Source organism: Spodoptera frugiperda, chromosome 24 (assembly GCF_023101765.2).
Source record: "Spodoptera frugiperda isolate SF20-4 chromosome 24, AGI-APGP_CSIRO_Sfru_2.0, whole genome shotgun sequence".
In the NCBI taxonomy this organism is placed as follows: Eukaryota; Metazoa; Arthropoda; class Insecta; order Lepidoptera; family Noctuidae; genus Spodoptera; species Spodoptera frugiperda.
In genome coordinates this window covers 3,081,309-3,095,152 of record NC_064235.1, presented here as the reverse complement: position 1 = coordinate 3,095,152, position 13,844 = coordinate 3,081,309, and the positions used below count along the sequence as shown (strand labels likewise).

The window sequence follows — 13,844 nt, the reverse complement described above, 5'->3', positions numbered from 1 at the left end:
TTTACAAATAATGTACAATATTGAAATGAAAATACAATGAAAAATAAAAAGTAAATAAATATATTTAAATCACATGTCATTGTCTTGGTAGTAACTAATATTATAAATACGAATATCTATCTATACAGCCTGATTTTTTTATTACCAGCCAAATTTTTTCTAAGATTTAGGGTTGATTTATACTAGCGCAGAGTCGAAGCGCATCGAAGCGTCTACATAACAAATTCAACCTTAACTCCACAGCGTAACGCACACATTACTTCTGAGATTTTAAAAAGGCACGCGCATTCTTCGGAATTCGCGCGTCTACGCGCGAACAACGCTTTGACTCTGCGCTAGTATAAATTGACGCTGTGGAGTTAAGGTTGAATTTGTTTGCAGTTTTGGATAGATGCTTCGATGCGCTTCGACTCTGCGCTAGTATAAATCGACCCTTAGATATCATTCAAACATTCCATATATTTATTAAAAAATAAACATTTTACAAAAAAAAATCTGACTTCACTGAAAAAAGACGGTTTAAAATAACATTAAAATGATCATATTGACTTTGATTTCGAAAGTCGTTGTTTCTCATTATTGTTTGTTTATTATTTAACACCGACCTCCGAAATAAAAGTTATTTTGACCATTTTAGTTTTCTTTTTAACCGATTTTCTTCAGTGAAGTGGGTATTTTTAAAGATTTTTTTTTATTTACAAATGGAATGTTTGAATGATAACTAACCTAACTCTTAAAAAAAAATAGCTGGTAATAAAAAAATCAGGCTGTATAAATAAAAATAAATCGCCAAAATGTATGTACGCGCTAATTTTCGGAACTACTGGTTCAAATTGAATAATTATTTTGTGTTGGATAGCTCATTTATTGAGGAAGGTTTTTGGCGATAAAACATTGCGCTACGATCAATAGGAGCCGAGCAGAGCGGGTGAAACCGGGAATAGTTAGTTAGTAATATAATAAAAACTCACCACCCTTTTCTAAATTTTAAGAAACCCCAGGAGTAGAAACGGGGTTCGGCAAAATCCCTTGCCAAGCCACCCTGGGGCCTTAGTCTGCTATTACAATTGTGTCAGAATGGCCGATCATTGAGCAGTGCAAGAGGGACGGAGCTATGTAGGTTGTATAGCTCCATCCCTCTTGCACTGCTCAATGATCGACCATTGTGACACAATTGTAATAGCAGACTAAGGCCCCTGGTCAGCGTAAGCCTTAGTTTTAAAATCAAATATTCATCTACTCGATTTACTCTATATAAGTAATTTAACTATCTATTTTTCATACTATTTTTATATTAAAATATTTCATTTTATATTAACAAAAAAAGAAAAATAAAAAAGCAAGTTAAGTTTCTATTAAAAATGCATATACATAATTATAATTTTAATAGAAGGAATGCATTTTTAATTTGTCAAAAATAAATTATACTACACGAGTCACTGTTTACATGTCGACATTAGCTCATGACGATACCAGCGTACGTGTGTCACTGGACAGTGAACCTCGCTACCATCAGTTGACTGGACAATCTCTACACTACACGAGTCACTGTTTACATGTCGACATTAGCTCATGACGATACCAGCGTACGTGTGTCACTGGACAGTGAACCTCGCTACCATCAGTTGACTGGACAATCTCTACACTACACGAGTCACTGTTTACATGTCGACATTAGCTCATGACGATACCAGCGTACGTGTGTCACTGGACAGTGAACCTCGCTACCATCAGTTGACATTAGCTCATGATGATTTTAATGACATAATGTACATATTCAATTTAGGAAGACTTGTTATAAACCAAAGTTTTTAATCTATTCACAAAATTATTAATATCTAACCAATCAGTACATTTTACTTTCGATCTCGCCATACTTAAAATAGGGATGATGACGGGGTATGAAAATTAAAAATCTATTTAGTCCGTCAGTTAGGTAATGAAAAAATATTAGACACGTATTTTTTATTTTGACACATAAGATAACAATGCTTAGATAAAACGAATCAAAGTTTAGGAGTGGGAGCAAATATGTACGTCATTTCTACGTATTAAAGGTTCTTAGAAGTGACGACACGTGATATTTCAAAATATATCTTCAAAAGTATTTGTTTCCGTGAGAAAATAAAAAATACGTGTGTAATGTTTTAAAATAATCTACAAGACGGACAATAAAATAACACTATATAGAATTCTCTATTAAATCGTGGTATATATTGCTATCTACTTCAATATGATATACAGTTGACTCACGGTAATTTGAAACAGGAGGACTATTACAAGCACAACACTACCTCCCATTAAAGCCGTGGCAGATAATTTTAAAGCTCCTTATATTGATTTAGTTCGAAGTATATAGATATTTTCTAGGGACCTTATGATAACTTCGAATCATAGACTGACTGCACAGTTGACGCGGTGACTGGGCAACTGGCTGTCATGCAACGGGTAGCGGGCTCGATTCCTGCACGGAACAACTTTTTGTGTGATCAACAAATTGTTGTTTCGGGTCTGGGTGTCATGTGTATGTGAACTTGTATGTTTGTAAACGCACCCACGACACCGGAGAAAATCCTAAGGTAAGGCAATGTTTAAAAAAATCGGGGTTCGAATTATCGAGAGTCAACTTTAACAATATAATATTTTTGCAATTAATTTAACTACTTGAAATAAAAATAGGTATAATCCACAACATGAATTAGAAATAAATTAAAGTGACTCTATTAGACTTTCTATTCGTTTCAAATGTATTCTAGCAAGTCTACTTACTTTATTTTTTAATTCTTGATAGCTTCGAAATTACCTATCGTATTTACCAGCTAAATAATTCAGGATACAGTGAAGAAAATAAAGATAGATTACAGAGACCATAGGCGTAGCCAGGTTTTAGTATCGGGAGGGGTTCAAGAAAGTAAAACGAACAAAACTTCCTTCATTCATGAGAAAAAAAACAATTTATGTAATATGTAATAAACAGATTCATAGGTAGTCATAGAGACCTTTGCCAAACAGGGGATGTACTATGCTAACTAGAAAAATAACGCTCTGTAATGTCTAGGTACGCATTTTTCGGGGGATTGTATATTGGTCAAAAATAAATTATTACAACTTTGAAAAGTTGTAATAATTTATTTTTGACCCAGTCATCATCCCTTTTGTAAACTGTCACATGCGTGCTGCCATCTGAACAGGTCCGCTCATACTGTTGTGGTTCTTTCCTCTAAAGACCACTACAGAACCAACTTGCACGGTTCTCTCACATTATCCTCTATTTCATTGTCTGGACTTTAAAAGAGACCTCTGAGTTTGTTTCGGCATTTCTTCTCAGAGTAGTCGGATAAGAAACGCCGGCCTCATCTAGTTATTTCAAAGATTGACATGTGTTATTTTATAACCAACTTGCAAAAATAAATATCATTTATGTCTTGTAATTCAGTCGGCGCTAGACAACCAATGGTTGCTGTCTCTGTACTGAATCTAGCTTTGTTTTCTTACCTATATACTTCATTAGGCTAACTTTGCGTAAAATCCCCCAAATTTTGTTCAATACAATTTGAAATTAATCTACTTGAGCTATGAATTTTAGTTTAATTTTGCTATTAAGTGAATCTGACTTATTTAGACCTTTCTACTCTCAACTACACTAGCTAGCATAGTAACATAGCCAGGCTTTGAGTGCTTTTCCACCAGAGATGTGCTATGTAGCTATGCTAGGAAGATGTAATAGCTAAGCTGTAAAACTATGTGACCGTTTCCACTGACACTAACGTCCGAATACTCAAATGCTACTCAATTTTAAGTTGTACTTAAATCTCTGTCAATTTATGAAGAATTGATAGAGACAGAATTACATTTGAGAGCGTCTTAAAATTGTGTAGCGTTTGTGTATCTTCCTCGCACAGCTATATAGCTTATGTCGGGCATAAGCTATATAGCTGTGTGTGATGCGCAGCTCGAGTATGCGATGTATTTATAGTAGGGAAGCCATCCATAGCACGCAACTTTCCATATAAAAAACATTGCTTAGCTGAGTCCGTTTCCACCAGTGCTAAGCTATGTGAACCAATGAATATGATTGGTGGAAGCCAAACGCATCCACAGCAACGTAGCATAGCATATCTCTGGTGGAAAAGCACCCTCATGATAAACTAATTTACCATCTACAATTTTGGTTATAACTAGCCAATTTAAATTCTTTTATTTTTATTAATTATTATGTTATCGGCTTACTCACGTAACTGTTTGACGAGGAACTCGACTAGTTTCAAGCAATGCTAGAGGCTCATACTCGAGTCGCCAGTAGCAGTGCGACAATCGCCGCGTCGTGTGTCGCGGAATGCTGCTCATGAATATGAGCCTCTAGCATGGCTTGAAACTAGTCGAGTTCCTCGTCAAACTGTTACGTGAGTAAGCCGATAACATAATAATAAATATTTTATTATCGACATTATCAAAAATCTTTTCAAACATCTTCCTCGCGATAATTTTGTACGATAATGACGTCATAAATTTTACATTATTAATATTTCTTTTTACAACAAAACTGTAAATAATTACATTATACAACCAATCAAAGAAATTGTAATTAATTTTAAGTCAAACAATATGATCAGTTACGCTATTCTGTAGCTCTTATGCCCGAATACTCAAACGCTACTCAATTTAAAGTTGTACTTAAATATCGTGCTATCTCTGTCATTTTATAAAGCATTGATAGTGACAGAACTACATTTGAGAGTGTCTTAAAATTGAGTAGCGTTTGAGTATTCGGGCATTAGTACGTTTAAAAGTTTGTTTTACCACAGGTTTTACGTTGTAAAGTAATCGAAACGAGAGTGCGTTTGGCGTTCTGATTGGCCGGCTCGAATAAACCAACCAATTAGTACCCTTAGTATGAGTTTGCTTTACGTTGAACGAAAACGAAACGAAAGCGCGTACGGCGCTCTAATTGGTTGGTTTATTCGAGCCGACCAATCAGAGCGTCGAACGCACTCTCGTTTCGATTACTTTAAACATAAAGCACACTTGTACTAAGCCCTCAGAAAGCCGAACGCGCTCTCGTTTTGCTTACTTTGACTGCACGATTGGCGCGGTGGCTGTGCAACGTGTAGCGGGTTCGATTCCCGCACGGAGCAACACTTTGTGTGAACCACAAATTGTTGTTTTGGGTCTGGGTGTCATGTGTATGTGAACTTGTATGTTCGTAAACGCACCCACGATACAGGAGAAAATCCTAGTGTGGGGCAACGTTTAAAAAAACTTTAAACGTAAAGCAAACTCATACTAAGAGTATACTGAAACTGTCAATTCAAACTTTTGAAGCGAGCTCAGTCGCATTCTCGCCCGGTATTGGTGAAGATTATTCTCACAACCAATAACATGACAGACCGCAATCGATTGCTAGCTGGTTCAAAATCACACATACAACGTCACGCCTTTTATCCCCGAAGGGGTAGGCAGAGGTGCACATTACGGCACGTAATGCCGCTATACAATGTACACCCACTTTTCACCATTTTGTGTTAAAGTCCCATGTAATAGGGGGTGAGCCTATTGCCATATACTAGACACAATTCCAGACTCCGTGCTACTACCGAGAAATTTTCGAAAATCCGAAAAAAGCCCAGTAATACTTTGCCCGACCCGGGAATCGAACCCGAGACCCCTTGTTCGGCAGTCGCACTTGCGACCACTCGACCAACGAGGCAATCAAAATGGTTCAAAATCTAACTCATTTTCCCCAGTCCATAAAAAAAAGACGAAACAATGTAACCAAGTATTGTATTGTGAATCTGATTGAAAAAGAGTAACCTATGGAGTTTGTTGCTCGTTCTTCTCCATAGGAATCTACACTTTGGAACGAGCAAATAGAACAACTAGAGGACTGACCGACAGACAGACGTTATTAATATTATTTTTTTTGCTTTGACGTTCCTTCGTTCGGTCTATTTGACATAAATAATTTTGACTTTGACTTTGAAAAATCTATACAATAATTTTATTTACAAATTGCCAATAAAAAGCACAAAAACATAGTCTTAATATAATACTTTCACATTGTCAATCATCAGGCCCCCATATAGCAAAACCAAATTACTTGTAAACCTTCGGGCCATAGGCGTAGCCAGGTTTTAGTTTTGGGAGGGGTTCAAGAAAGTCGACCCATGAAACGTGGAACCAAAAAAAAAACACGGGATGTACTATGCTAACTACAAAAATTACGCTCTGTAATGTCTAGGTACGCATTTCATTTCGGGGGGGGGGGGTTGAACCCCCAAACCCCCACGCCTATGCTTTGGGCCCCCATGCAGGGGCCCATAACAATCCTAATGCGGCCCTGTACCACATATCGTATATCGTATATTTATGTTTGTTTTTTGGCATTTGGTCACATATTATTATAAACACAATTAAACGGTTTAATTTATTAAATATAATGTTATCGACTCACTCATGTAACTGTTTGACGAGGAACTCGACTAGTTTCAAGCCATGCTAGAGGCTCATATTCATGAGCAGCATTCCGCGACACACGACGCGGCGATAGTCGCGCTGCTACACCGCCTAATTAGTCGAGTTCCTCGTCAAACAGTTACGTGAGTAAGCCTATAACATAATAATTAATTTAGTATGTCTCACGAAAGTTATAATAAGATTTTATTTAGTTCACCACGTTTGTTTGTTTGGGTCTTAAGTACTAAGAATATCACCCCCCTTCCTAACGACAGATCGATCTGATATTTAGTACACACTCTTAATCTTGATGACGTTTTTTATAATAACTATCGTGAGACATACTAAATTAACTAAGAAATCACGGTTTACTCACGTACATTAATGGAGAAAAGCTCTACTAGTTTCGAGGCGCACGCTGCTCATGATGAAGAGTCCCTCTGTGACTCGAAACTAGTAGAGCTTTTCTCCATTAATGTACGTTATTAAACCGTGATTTCTTAATAAACTGACATGGTCACTAACACTATCATTAGAACTTGAGACGGTATATTTACCATGTTTATTTATGTCTATGATCATCCGTGATCATGGCGCTTGCAACAGTGCCGAAATATCGGAAACTCATAGACATAAATAAACATGGTAAATATCCCGTCTCAAGTTCTAATGATAGTGTTAGTGACCATGTCAGTTTAAACACTTATAAATATAATTGTTTTCACAACTACCTCCATTATGGATATCAAACGTAAAAGCTTGATTGGTGGAATAGAGCTCATTAAAACCGTTTGACAAGAAATATTGTTTACGATTTTTTTTTATGTAAACGACCAGACGTATCACCTGATGGTAAGCAATCGCCGCCGCCTATAGACACTTGAAACACCAGAGGCGTTACAAGTGCGTTGCCTTTTGGAAGTTAGGAATTTAAGGGTTGTTGGGGAATCGGGGATTGGGAAGATTGGGAAGAGTGCGTTGCCGGCATTTTGGGGGTTAGGAATTTAAGGGTTGCTGGGGAATCGGGGATTGGGAAGGGTGGTAATTGGGCCTCCGGTAACCTCACTCACACAACGAAACACAACGCAAGCGTTGTTTCACATCAGTTTTTGTCTTTTTGGAGTTAGGAATTTAAGGGTTGCTGGGGGATTGGGAAGATTGGGAAGGGGTGTAGTTGGGTCTCCGGTAACCTCACTCACACAACGCAAGCGTTGTTTCACGTCGGTTTCCTTGTGTTAGTACTCGTCAGCCATGATGAGTACGACGAGGGCAGTCCATCCGTTGAACGGTTTACACCCTGAACCCTTGCCGTCCTCCGCAGAGTACTGCTCGAAGAGGTAGCCAGTCCTCTTGTACTGGTTTAGAATGTTACCTGAAAGAAGACATTTGGTTTTATTAAACACACACACTTATTAAGAAGAAGTGTTAAGAAAAAGAAATTCACTTGCTGTCTCAGTTCTTCACTTGTTATTAAGAAGAAGTGTGTCGTTGGTCGAATGGTCGCAATTACAAGGGTTGTCGATTCTTTAAATCGGAATCAAACCCGAGACCTTTTGAACGGCAGTCGCACTTGCGACTACTTGACAACGAGGCAGTCTAGTTCAGTGGTAGAAACTAGTTTAAGTCTTTGTCTGCCAATAGAAAACTGTTAAAGGCTAACGTCGGTCACCCTTGACGCCCTGGCTTTTTTTTTCGAAACACCAGTAATCGACGTATCACCTGATGGTAAGCAATCGCCGCCGCCCATGGACACTTGAAACACCAGGGACGTTACAAGAGGTAAGAATTTAAGGGTACGGGAATTGGGGATCGGGGATTGGGAAGGGGGTAATCGGGGCGGTAACCTCACTCACACAACGCAAGCGTTGTTTCACGTCAGTTTTCTCTCGGTGGTATCACTCCGGTCGAGCCGGTCCAGCAGTGCCGAAGCATGGCTCTCCCACACTTAAGTCTTTGACTGCCAATAGAAAACTGTTGAAGGTAAATCCTCCGCTAACGTCGATCACCGGTGACCACCACGGCGTTCAATGTGTTAAAAAGTTTGGTGTTAATAATATATAATAATATACTTACGAACAACATTATCCCGGAGCCTTCCGTTCAGTTCTGCGGCCCTTGCTGCGTGCGGGCCCCCGGCGTTCGCGTAGTATTTGAGAGAGGACAGGGCCAGATAGTTGATAGGGACCCAGATCTGGCCCCGCCAGTACGGGGGGTCGTGCTCCGTGTTGCGCTTCATGTATAGGGGCGCTGACTTCGACAGGGACCTGGGGTTATAGTCAAATTGTTACTATTTACTTAAAGAGTAACCTATGGAGTTTCTTGCTCGTTCTTCTACATAGGAATCTATAATTTGGAACGAGCAAATAGAGCAACTAGAGGACTGACCGACAGACAGGCATTTTGTTTTCTTTATATTGTAATATTTGCTTTGACGTTAAAAAATGCTTTCCTTGACTTTGACTCTGTATTAGTATTTTGTTTATATTTTTATAATAACTATAGTGAGATATACTAAATTAACTAAAAAATCACAGTTTACTCACGTAAATTAATGAAGAAAAACTTTACTAGTTACAGCCTACAGTACGCTGCGCGACGTCGTCGCGTCTGCGCACGCTGCTCATGATGAAGAGTCCCTCTGTGACTCGAAACTAGTAGAGCTTATCTCCATTAATGTAAGTGAGTAAACTGTGATTATTATTTAGTTTTTCTATTTATAAAAAAATAGATTTGTTCCTATACCGTGAATGCATTTACAATGATAAAATTATTACATCAGGAGTATAGAAGAACGGACCCATAAACAATTAGTGGATCACACAACGACTTGTTCCGTGCGAGAATCGAACCCGCTATACGTTGCGCGGCAGCCAGTTGCCGAGCCACCGCACCAACCGTGCAGTCGAGTCTTAATTTTTTATATTAAAAAAACTGAGAACTTTCTTTTTTTGTGTCGGTTAATAAGCTACAGAATGACTCATTGCAAAATCTGATAACATTATAACGCACTGTTTCATACAAAATTCATAGAAAATATAGTTTCTGACATTTCGATAAAAGTATTGAATTTGACTAGTACGAAACTAGGCTATTGTTTCTTAGTTTACCGGGGCTCCGGCTCAAAGCAGGAGAAGGAACGGGGTGGTTTTTAGTCAGCAAGAGTCTGACACTCCCTCTCGCCTCACCCAATGCGGGAGAAGTCATTGGATGATTTCCGCCCTCAAAAAAAAGGGTATTGTTTCTTACCTTAAGCCATAAGGAGACCAGAGTAGTTCAGGTTTGTCCAGGTCTTCGAGGATCTTGCCTAGTTTGTCGCTGTCTGGCTTAAGCACCTTCAGTAACATTGGGAATAGGGAGACGTAGCCTGCAGAAGAAAATAATCAAATTAACTAAGTAATCACGGTTTACTCACATACATTAATGGAGAAAAGTGTGGTTTGAAAGACGATGTAGTGATAAGGCTTTAAAAGGGAATATAACGATGGTTTGGACATGTACAAGGATGGATGAAAGCAGAAATAGACAAGAAAAATACAAGGTGAATATGAACAGGACCGTCGGTAGAGGACGCCCTAGACGGACATATAGCGATCAGATTGGCGATATATTAAAGAAGGGCCAAACTAAAAGTCCCCTTAACCGACGAGCATGCATGAAAAGACTGATGACTGTTGATGAAGGGAAAGAAGTGTGTAAGAACCGTGGCAATTGGCGTTCCATTGTCTCTGCCTACCCATGGGAGACAGGCGTGAAACTTGACTAGTAGGAAACTACCGGATTAGCCATTGTTACATTGAGCCACTTACAAAAATTACAATATAACTTACCAAACGCCGAGGTCACTAGTCTAGGTTGTGGTGGTACCAGGACGCTCCTCACCACCTTCGCAGGCTCTGAGGGATTCTTGGGCTGCTGCCGGACTAGTTTCACTCCATCCGTGTGCAGTCCTGGAGACAAGGATTGATTTTGAAATAATTTCTTGTAGCCTTCCTCGATAAAATTACTATTTAACACAAAAATAATTATTCAAATCGGACCAGTAGTTCTGGAGATTAGCGCGTTCAAACAAACAAACTCTCCAGCTTTATCTATTAAGTGTAGATATGGGACTTTCTTTTTAGGGGGGAAATTGATCCTATGTCTTCTCGCACCCTGGGCGAGGAGAGAGTGAGTGTCAGACTCTTACTGACTAAAAAACACCCCGCTCCTACTCCTGCTTTTCTATCCGGAGCCGGAGCCCCCGGTAACCTGCTAGGCAGTCCGCAGCTTCGGGATGGATATGGGATAGGCCAATAAAAGTCAGACAGATCTGATGGTAAGCAATCAGCGCCTGCCCATGGACACTCGCAACACTAGAGGAGTTACAAGTGCGTTGACAGCCTTTTAGAGATTGGGGATTTGGGGAAATGCCAAATGGGAGATTGGGAAGGGGAGTAATTGGGCCTCCGGTAACCTCACTCGCACAACGCAAGCGTTGTTTCACGTCGGTTTTCTGTGAGGCCGTGGTATCACTGCCCAAACCGACCCATTCGTGCCGAAGCATGGCTCTACCACATTTAGCCTTTTATAAGAGTTTGGGGATTTGAAGAAATGCGTTTAGGGGGATGGGGATGGGGGGAAGAGGATTGGTATTTTACTTACCATAGTCTGCATAAGTCTGTGTGTGAGTAGACCAGTGGAGCTCATTGAGTAGGTCTTCATCGCCGAGCTGGTCTTTCGTTGCTTCATACCTGTTGCAAAAAGTAAAGGAAATATATTAATACTAGCTACTTCCGCGCGGTTTCACCCGCTCTGCTCGGTTCCTATTAATCGTAGCGTGATGTTTTATAGCCTATAACCTTCCTCGATAAATGCGCTATCCAACACAAAAAGATTTATTTAAATCGAACCAGTAGTTCCGGAGATTAGCGCGTTCAAACAAACAAACAAACAATCAAACAAACAAACTCTTCAGCTTTATAATATTATATAATATATATATAGTATAGATTTGCTTTTGTACAATCTCTTTTGTGCCTTCAGGCTTAAGTCATTCTGTCTCCCGCATTAAATTCGCCGAGGGAAGTGGAAACTATCGTTTTCTTTTCTTCTGCTCTAATAACATCTTCAGATTTGTTTCGTTGCGGGATCCAAGACAGTCATTCATATCCCTGGGACGTTGGACTTCAGTGTTCCGGTGTTTTCATGGTTGTATCTACTGTAGATCCTGGTGCACAGGAGTTGCAGCGGTATGGGAGGTTGTGGCGGGTTTGTCCCATTAAAAAAAATATATATATATTAATAGCCGCTGTCCAACCTCGCGATGTGTAGTCATTGGGGGAGGACTGTGGAAGGAAGGACTCTTCATCATGAGCAGTGTGCTCACTCGAAACTAGTAGAGCTTTCCTCCATTAAGTTCCGTGAGTAAAGTATGATTTATTGTTAAATACATGATTTTTTGTAAAAAACAATAATATCTTTCGACCTATTCATACTAAAGCATCAGGAATTGGTGGAGGGGTCGGCTATTGTACTTTTTTTAGATACAATAAATAAATTTTGGAATAAGTACTTCTGTTAAATTATAATCAATTTTTTTTCGTTTTTTAAAAGTCGGATACTCCGAAAGTTTGACATTTTTTTAAAAAAAAAATACAAGTCTTAGCGAACCCGGAGTTTTACTCTAATCCTCAGATTCATAGACTCTATCGATTGATTCAATAAAAACACGATGACACAAAAATCGGGTTTTTACCACACTGTGCGTCTTAACGTACCAATATGACCTTTTTTCCCTTCTTCCATTCGCTTCCTTTCATCGTCTATATCCCTCTCTTTCACACATAACACTTTCTCTCACACACATAGCACTCTATTTACACACTTTGGAACGAGCACTTAGCTTCACTGACGGACAATTCAATTTGAAGTTACAAAAGTGCCTAATTTAGGATTAATTGAAATAAATGCTTCGACTTTGACTTTGACACTTTCCCACATATTTTTGGTATAACTTAAATATTTTTTTTTATTCGACAAAAACTAATGCTTGACTACAATGCCACCTGATGGTAAGTAGTGATGTAATCGTTGATGGTGAGGCGCACTAGTTTCTTAAGAGCCTATTCGCTCTAGACTTGGAGACAACAATGTGGGTTGTAATCCGAATGACTTACTTGCTAGAGTCCCTCTGCAGGAGGTCGGCAATGGTCATCATAGCGTCTGCGGCCGCGTACATCCAGCAGCGCAGGTCCACGTGCCGCTCTATGTCGGATGGGTGAGACGCCCTGCAATGGAATATGATGGGGGTAGGTAGTGTTATACAGCGGCGCTGTAACGTTATCTCGCAGCGCCGTAGCAGCGTTAGACAATCTGTTAATGAAAGTTGCCTTGTGACGCAAAACAACAGAGCGGTGTCGCTCCGACGTCGCAACGCATTCACCCCTCCCCGCCTCGTCTTGTGGTTGCAAGTCCGGTGCATCGTGTAATGCTACGTTCAGACCCGCGCGTTCAACGTGCACATTCACATTCACGAGCGTGTAAACGATACGCCCGAGCCCGTGAACGCGCCTGTGAACGTGAATGCCGCGATTGGGGCAAGTGTCGGTTTTTTGGCAAAGTTCAAAGGATGAATGTGCGGGCGCCCGGTGACTGTTTACACGCGCGCGGGCAGTCAGTCTCTCCCGCGCTTTCGCGACGAGTGGATCTTCATTCAACGTTTAATTTCATTAATTAAATAATTTAATTTAACGTTTTATTTTTTACGTCATTTAATTCATAAAAACAAGTTAAGCCAAAGGATATGGCAGCAACAACACTGACATCCTCGCTACTCGCCATTCTGGCACTGACTGACACGACGGTGTGCGTGTGAACAGCTTGAATGTCCGCCGGCCCGGGACGGGCTGCATGCCGCGCAACCCGCCAGGCAGACTGCTGGGCTGCACGGCCCGCGTGTGAACGTAGCATGACATGCCACAGATATTTCTATGTAAGACGACGCAGCAACACCGCTCCAGCGCCGCAACGCATCGTGGGCCCCGCTCTAAACATAAACTATAAACCGTCGGGCCCCAATGGGCCGGACTTGGGCGCCAATACAATGACTCGCTAAGTAAGAAGATTATGGCCTTCTTATGTAGAGAAGGCTAAGTGTCTAAACACACTATGCCGAGGATACGCGACCGAAGTTCGGCATGATTACGCCTGCAATGCTATTTGAATTACTGGCGACACATTATGCCGAAATTACGTTGCGTTATAGCGTACAGCCGAACTTCAGTCGGGCGTAAGTTCAGCGGCAATTCGGTGGCAACGTATTCTGTAGAACTGTATTGCACAATTGAATTTCTGCCGCGTAAGTTCGGCACTTATGGTGTGTCATATCAGCCGAATACGTTGGAACGTAAAAT

General features: G+C 40.2%; 4 protein-coding genes across 10 annotated transcripts in view; 1 reads left to right on the top strand and 3 right to left on the bottom strand.

Moving 5' to 3' along the window:
- The window catches only part of LOC118278720 (alpha-centractin), an 800,945-nt gene that overhangs the window by 148,343 nt on the left and 638,758 nt on the right, over positions 1 to 13,844 (bottom strand). Inside the window, exon 16 of the mRNA XM_050703710.1 lies at positions 1,503 to 1,720. The gene's annotated coding sequence lies outside the window, so the exon portion shown is untranslated. The remainder of the gene's footprint in view (positions 1 to 1,502; positions 1,721 to 13,844) is intronic.
- The window catches only part of LOC118279032 (synaptic vesicular amine transporter), a 418,685-nt gene that overhangs the window by 148,343 nt on the left and 256,498 nt on the right, over positions 1 to 13,844 (bottom strand). For all 7 annotated transcript variants that reach the window (XM_050703644.1, XM_050703637.1, XM_050703643.1 and 4 more), the window contains exon 16: positions 1,503 to 1,720. The gene's annotated coding sequence lies outside the window, so the exon portion shown is untranslated. The remainder of the gene's footprint in view (positions 1 to 1,502; positions 1,721 to 13,844) is intronic.
- The window catches only part of LOC118279015 (programmed cell death protein 4), a 102,783-nt gene that overhangs the window by 28,930 nt on the left and 60,009 nt on the right, over positions 1 to 13,844 (top strand). The gene's annotated exons all lie outside the window — the stretch shown is intronic.
- Positions 7,575 to 13,844, bottom strand: part of LOC118278608 (mannosyl-oligosaccharide glucosidase) — a 28,030-nt gene continuing 21,760 nt past the window's right edge. The window contains exons 11-16 of the mRNA XM_050703477.1: positions 12,609 to 12,719; positions 11,095 to 11,183; positions 10,281 to 10,400; positions 9,700 to 9,817; positions 8,527 to 8,717; positions 7,575 to 7,825 (exon numbers count right to left, since the gene is read on the bottom strand). Coding sequence (XP_050559434.1) covers positions 7,689 to 7,825; positions 8,527 to 8,717; positions 9,700 to 9,817; positions 10,281 to 10,400; positions 11,095 to 11,183; positions 12,609 to 12,719 — 766 coding nt within the window. The 3' untranslated portion in view covers positions 7,575 to 7,688. The remainder of the gene's footprint in view (positions 7,826 to 8,526; positions 8,718 to 9,699; positions 9,818 to 10,280; positions 10,401 to 11,094; positions 11,184 to 12,608; positions 12,720 to 13,844) is intronic.